The sequence below is a fragment of the Sebastes fasciatus genome, chromosome 23 (assembly GCF_043250625.1).
Source record: "Sebastes fasciatus isolate fSebFas1 chromosome 23, fSebFas1.pri, whole genome shotgun sequence".
Classification (NCBI taxonomy): domain Eukaryota; kingdom Metazoa; phylum Chordata; class Actinopteri; order Perciformes; family Sebastidae; genus Sebastes; species Sebastes fasciatus.
The window spans coordinates 13,555,047-13,562,174 of NC_133817.1; the positions used below are offsets into that span (position 1 = coordinate 13,555,047).

At 35.4% G+C, this 7,128-nt stretch overlaps 1 protein-coding gene across 1 annotated transcript; it reads left to right on the forward strand.

Annotated features, from left to right (window-relative positions):
• The first annotated feature begins 2,210 nt into the window (after nucleotides 1-2,210).
• On the forward strand, nucleotides 2,211-6,755 carry LOC141761775 (transmembrane protein 53-like). The gene is made up of 3 exons (XM_074625387.1): nucleotides 2,211-2,446; nucleotides 3,740-4,404; nucleotides 5,447-6,755. The coding sequence occupies exons 1-3, from the start codon at nucleotides 2,418-2,420 to the stop codon at nucleotides 5,806-5,808; spliced, it is 1,056 nt and encodes a 351-aa protein (XP_074481488.1). The 5' UTR covers nucleotides 2,211-2,417; the 3' UTR covers nucleotides 5,809-6,755.
• Nucleotides 6,756-7,128: the final 373 nt, after the last annotated feature.

Here is a 7,128-nt window from a genome sequence, read left to right on the forward strand (position 1 = left end):
TTGCAGATAAATATTTAAAAACCTGCTTTTACTTAAGTAAAGTTTTAAATGCAGGACTTTTACTTGTAACAAAGTATTGTGGTATATCTACTTTTACTTAAGTAATCTAAATACTTATTTTTTCCACCAGTGGATGAAGGCGTGAATAACAGTTTCCAGGTATTTGGTGGATAGGAACAGTCTAATATTTTGAAATATAAGATAATAAACATGATTGAACCGTTAGATTTGGTGTGTTTGTGTAAACTGAGGCTGCCGTCAAAGATGACACCGAGATTCCTACAATGTGGGGTTACACAATGAGACGATATGAGAATGAGGTATTTCTTATCACAATTATTTGGAGGGAATTTGGAAAAAGTCCATGTATGAATATCATAAAGGCAGTTTTGATGGGCTTCAATTTTCTTGAAGTGGTTTGCAGGGTCACAGCTTAGATGAATTAGAGTAGTTTGAGGAAAGCGGGCAGCTGAAAAAAGGTAATTATAATGACGATAATGGATAATAAATCGCTGGAATGTATTCATTTTTGCAAAATGACTTTTACCTAATTATAAACATTTCTCTAGGGGTGTATTTAAACTTAGAAATTATGAACACCATGAAGCTTAAGTCACTTTAGAAGACATCAAATCCTCTGAAATTCATAGAAATATCAATTATATAAAATTAATCCTACATATTCATTCATCAAAGTGCTCCACACGCTGAAGTAGTGAAGTTATCATCTCTCTGTGTTAGTCTCTGGCTCCATCTTGTGTCACTAAAACGTCTTGCAGTTGTTTGATTAGTAGGTCAGAACAAATACAGGCCTACGTCATGACCTTCTAATGTTTCCCTATTTAGATGAAGCAGCAGCTCAGTCTGACCTTATTATGTTATTGTCAAGGTCAATAGCTTGTTCTGGGTATGAGGTCATTTGAACTGTCAATAAATAGCCAAACACATCCAGAGATAAACTCTGTTTAATCTGCGGTAGGGTGTGTAAGATATAGCAATATCTCTGTATTGGTATGTTTTGAGGAAAAGGGGCAGATGTGGAATTTATAATAATTGATGAACAAAACACAATAGTGTCAAAACTTTTACAATCCTTTTTTAGAAGGCTTTCATTTGAAATATTGGATGAACTTGCTGTTTGAGATATTTTGATAGCGTGGTGTTTCTATGGATACCATCACATATTGGAATCAAAGGAAATTAATTAGCAGATACATTTGCAAGGAAACCACAAAAAAAACACATTGATTAAATTTAGTATGTTTTTTTTTTGTTTTGTTTTTTTTAATCTTTAAATTTCAACATTAATTAGGTGGAGACTTCAAATAAGCCAAGTGGGTTTGCTGCCTCTTTTTGCACTGTATATTTTTTGTGTAGATAGATAGATAGATAGATAGATAGATAGATAGTAACTTTATTGATCCCGAGGGATATTCAAGTTTCCAGCATCACAGTAAGGCTGTAAAAAAGTTGGTAGTGCAAAGTACAAAAAAATATACCAGATATAAAAATACAAGGAGATGAAGAAAACTGTTAAAAGTGAATATAGTGCAGGGTAACTGCTGTGATACACGACTATTAAAAAAGTGAATATAGTGCAGAAGAGACTGTTAAAAATTAATATAGTGCAGGGTAACTCCAGTAGCTTAGTCTATGAAAGTGCACTGTATGCATTATGTGCACAATAGATAACATATACACATAAATAGACACAATCACTACAAAATACAATTATTATTATTATTATTATTATTATTATTATTATTATTATTATTATATGGGGATTATCTTATTATACTTGATTTTGTTTGTCTGTTTCCTTAACAAAAAAAGATGAAAATGTTTTCCTGTACATATGTATACACAATGTTTTTATATATTAGTCTATGTGTATTCTTAAATTGTTCAAAAAAAAATATGTAAAGCAAGTAATTAAGCACAGATTCAAGCGAAATGTGGCAGAATTTAATTTTAATGAATTTATTCATTTTTAATTAATAATTAATTAATAAATTGATTTATTTTATTTATTTAAATGTATTCATTTACATTAGTGTTACAGTGTCTTAAATGAACTGTCCTGATCCACAATGAACCAATTGGTGGCGACAATAAACAATAAAAACACACCAAAAAGAATCACACGAAGAAGAAGAAGAAGAAGTTGCCACGACGACCCCGGTGTTGTGTCGAATACTGTTACCGTGTCAATATGTCCCCCCCACTTCCACCCAGACTTGAACCAATCCTTACCACCTGATGGGGGCGCTGTCACTTTACCAGGAAGGAGACACAGAAGACACCGGCACCGCAGCAGGTGATCTCACCGACTCCGACCGAGCAAAGTCCTCTTTTCTTCAGGCACCAGAGGGGGGCCAGAGGACCAGAGCACCGCCCACCGCTTTATTCACCCTCGCATGATGGGAAACCAGCTGTTCTCCACCGGGTAACAGAATCATATGTTGCTGTTATATACTGCTGCTTGTGTGTGACATGTCTTGCGGAACTTGCATGAGCAAAAAAAAAAAGGTAGGCTGCTTGATAACTGCGCTACATCCTCTTAAAGTCCTTATTTTAATGAGCATGACACTCCAGGTGCACCGGTGTAAAGGGAACGAGTGTTATAAAGCGCTGCACAGACCAGCTGCGCTTCTAGGAGCTTAATCTTCCGTTTTATTTCCCAGACAAGATGGAGACCCGTGAATGCATCATGGATGTAGATGTAGGCCTATGTGGGATGTACTGTATTCTCCTCCTCAAACTGTACCCTTATTTAAGTTATCACACAGAACCATGGGTGACATGTCAACCACAATATTGTATTGCTATAGTATGTAGAAATAAATATAAAGTGAGGCTAATACAAATAGAAGTAAAGGATGAATAATAATAATAGTAGTAATAATAATAATAATAATATAGGCCTAATACAAATAGAAGAAAAGGATGAATACCTATAATAGTAATATAATAATAATAATAATATAGGCCTAATACAAATAGAAGAAAAGGATGAATACCTATAATAGTAATATAATAATAATAATAATATAGGCCTAATACAAATAGAAGAAAAGGATGAATAATAATATATGCGTAACACAAATAGAAGGAAATGATGAATAATAATAATGTAGGCCTAATCATAAGAAAAGGATGAATAATAATAATAATGTAGGCTTAATACAAATAGAAGAAAAGGATGAATAATAATATTTGTGTAATACAAATAGAAGGAAATGATGAATAATAATAATGTAGGCTTAATACAAATAGAAGAGAAGGATGAATAATAATATTTGTGTAATACAAATAGAAGAAAAGGATGAATAATAATAATATATGCATGATACAAATAGAAGGAAATGATGAATAATAATATTTGTGTAATACAAATAGAAGAAAAGGATGAATAATAATAATGTAGGCTTAATACAAATAGAAGAAAAGGATGAATAATAATAATATAGGTCTAATACAAATAGAATAAAAGGATGAATAATAATAGCATTTGTGGACAATGTTTTTACAAAATAAAAGGTAATTACCATGACTTTTTTTTTTTTTTTCATCCAATACTTATATTATCTAATAATAACTGCATTTTTTTTGCATTATTTTGGGTCTCAGGAGGATATACTGTATGGTGAAATCTTCAGTTAAAGCTATAACTTATTATCCATTTCAGTCTTCTCTGTCAGAGTGTGTGAATAACATGTTTTCCTGTGATTTGTTCCAGTTTCTTCAGGAGTGACACAGCCATGTGTGAACAGGACAACGGAGGGAGGTTTATCACCAGGAAGATCAGCAATGGCCTAACTTATTATTACGCTCCGTTCTCAGGGGCAGAGGGGAGGGAAGAGACATTATGTGCTGCCAAAAACTCTCAAACCTCAACTGCACTTTGCCCCATCTCACTTTCAGCTCTGCCCCACAGCCACTCCGCTTCCTCCTCCGCAGATCCTTCCTCCTCACCTCTGCTCTCAGATTCACCGTCACACACATCTGCCTCCTCCCCAAACCAATCAGATCCTGCATCCACTTCCCGTCCTCTTCTCCTTTTCTTCTCCTGGCTCGGCGCCCGGCCGGCCGCGGTGGCCAAGTACAGGGACCTTTATCTGGACCGCGGAATGGACGTCCTCCTGGTCCAGAGCAACACCCTGCACTTCCTGTGGCCTCGATGGGGGCTCGACTACGGGTTGGAGGTCCTGAAGGTTCTGGAGGAGCCTCAGTTCTCGGGGAGGCCGGTGCTGGTCCACGCCACCTCCATCGGCGGCTACACTTTCACCCAGACGCTCACCCACATAGCTCAGGGGCGGGAACAACATGCAGGCCTGGCCCAGAGGGTGATAGGACACGTCTATGACAGCTTGGTGGCTGGCAGTCTGGAGCACATGGCGATAGGTAAATGAGTGCGGTTCACCTCAGGTTACTTTTGGCGGTTCGGATATGTATGTCAGGTCTTTAAATAATTCGCCAGCCAGCTGACCGACTGCTCCAGTTTGTCAGGAGTCCAGGAAGTATTTGTGGCAGCTCGTTTCTAACCTGCCTCAGGATAGTGCCTGCAATGGTTTACACATTTATCACTTCATATTTATAAGGCTGTATCTAAAGATTTGTATTTTTAATTATTGGTTAATCTATTTTTAATGTTATAATTTAGTGTTGGGCTGCCCCTTCTTTAGTTTAGTTTAATTTAGTTTATTATTAGAAGGGACAGTGCTAATTAATAAATGGTATAAAAAATGCCAGAATTAGTCAAAAGTCTATTTTTCATCTGTTGTCCCTTTCCAAGGTGTTACAGAAAGCCTCCTAAAATACATCAAGGGCATGCAGTTTAAAAGTCTTCCTAAATACCTCAGAGCAAAAATATAAAACATTGGATGCAGTTTTAAATGTTGGATGAAATTCTGCAGATTTATTCGACGACCCTAATAAAATCTCCTGCGACCCAGTCTTTGGGAATGACTATTTTAGGGCATATTTAACACAGAGACATTAAACACATATTTTTTAGATTCAGTATGACTTACTCTGTCGCAAAAGATATCATTATCTCTGATGTCCATCATAAATAAACGTCCAAAAAAAATCATGCTTCTTATAAATAACTCTTGAATTTGCCTGAGAATCGTCACATTTTTAAGTTTACTTCGGTATCAAGGTAACCCAGTGATAGTTATCTGTTCAACTATGGGTACATTGCACACAGGAACTGCTAATAGCTAATTCGGCATACTTTTAATGGTACCAATTTGCCAAAATGTAAACAGATATAGGCCTTAAGTTTTAGCCCACACAACACTGAATCCATAGCAACTCTATACTCCATAAAGCAGTTTTGAAGTTTTGTACCCAGCCCTTTACAGTAATGTGTTGTGTCAATATGCAATTGTACTGAAACATTAACCCTCTTTATTATTTACTGTCTCTTGTTGTTATTCAGGCCTTGGTAAGACCCTGGTGCCACGCTTAGAGAGCTTTGTCAAAAACGTCGCCATGTTTTACTTCTGGCTCTTCAAAACCCACACGGCGGACGTCTACAACGACAGCATCCAGGTGTTCCACAACAGCCCGATTACGGCGCCGGCCCTCTTCTTCTACAGTGAAAACGACGCCCTGTGCGACCCGGCCGCCATGGAAAAGATAATTGACCTCTGGAGGAAGAGGGGCGTGACCGTGGAGAGCAGGAAGTGGAAGGAATCGAAACATGCGGCCCACATGCGATGCCACCCAGAGGACTACCTCTGTACGCTGGAGAAATACTTGAACTCGCTCGCCATTCCCTCGCTCAAAGCAAAAATGTAAACTGTTGCGGGCGTAAAGGTTTAGTTTGACTGATATTTAAAACTGTAAAGCGCTTTATGATTTCAAAGACCAGCATGAGTAACAGTGGAGTTTAACATTTGTATCTCTCCCTTTAAGCCTTCTCAGTTGTTTGTCTTTTGATTTGAAGCAAGGTTACATTTAAAGCGATATGCACTATTTGATAAGTACTATAGAAGCCTTCGTCATGTGATGCTTGCTTTGCACATGAGGTGTTCTCTATTGAGCTGTTGTTGTTGCACCTTAATACCAGAGATCTGGTTTTTGCACAATAGATGTAATAAAACTATAAGAGCTCAAATGTGAAATGCATTGTTCCTAACCTCTGATTTTTAATCTTTGCTCTATTTGTTTCAGCAGAAAAGCACCAATGTACATAAACCGCTTACATCGGATTTACATGCATGTGCATGGTGGGATTTAGTTTGTTCATGAGGGTGAACTGTGGAGGACCACAGGAGTCACAGAAATAGTAAATAAAGCATTTACTTGATTAATAACTACAATTTAAATAGTTGTTAATACATTTGTTTACTAATAAATTAATTAATATATGAATAAATGGAGAAAATTAACAAGGAATTCATTATTTGACATGTTAATGGGCAATAAAAAGAAGGATTATAAAAATAATTTACAAATGAAATATTAATCTATCAATAAACAGTTCTAATCAAAAAGGGATTTTAAAATGGAGAGGCTAAATGGAGACACTAAACGACTAACCCGGCAGCTTGCAGTTTAGTAAAAGCAGCAGGGAAATGCTAATGCAATTGAGAAAGGAAGTTGCCCTTTTAAATGCCTGATAGAAATCTGTATTCTTAATTCAATTTGTAAATACAGTTATTTATCTCTTTTTAAACTGCATTTTCAAATATATTTTAAAGTCCAATTTATGAATGAATTAAAGTATTTTTAAATGATGAACTTATTGAGTGTTTTGTGTTTTTAATTTGAATTATTTATTGATTGTTTAATATAAAAAAAAATTATACAAGTCTTCTTTTTTTTGCTCATTAAAATGTAAAATAATGAATTACTTTTTAATTTAGTCCATTTATTCATAGATAAATAATTTGTAAACAAATTTATTAATTTCTATTTTTATTGTTTGTTTTTTTTTGTTTTTTTTTATTGAACAAATTCTGATTTACAAACAACATGGCTCATAGATCATTGAATTAGAGTAAAAGGACAAGGTGCATACAGAACAAGAACAGATAAAATATGTAAAATTATACATGAAAATAATAATAAATAAAATTAAGGGCTGTACCTGTAATTCATATTCTTCTATTATGC

Bases quoted from the DNA above. Each gene is read 5' to 3' on its own strand.
- LOC141761775 (XM_074625387.1), top strand. From the start codon at position 2,418: ATGATGGGAAACCAGCTGTTCTCCACCGG. The intron at 2,447-3,739 runs GTAACAGAATCA...GATTTGTTCCAG, and splicing joins AACCAGCTGTTCTCCACCGG to TTTCTTCAGGAGTGACACAG. The intron at 4,405-5,446 runs GTAAATGAGTGC...GTTGTTATTCAG, and splicing joins TCTGGAGCACATGGCGATAG to GCCTTGGTAAGACCCTGGTG.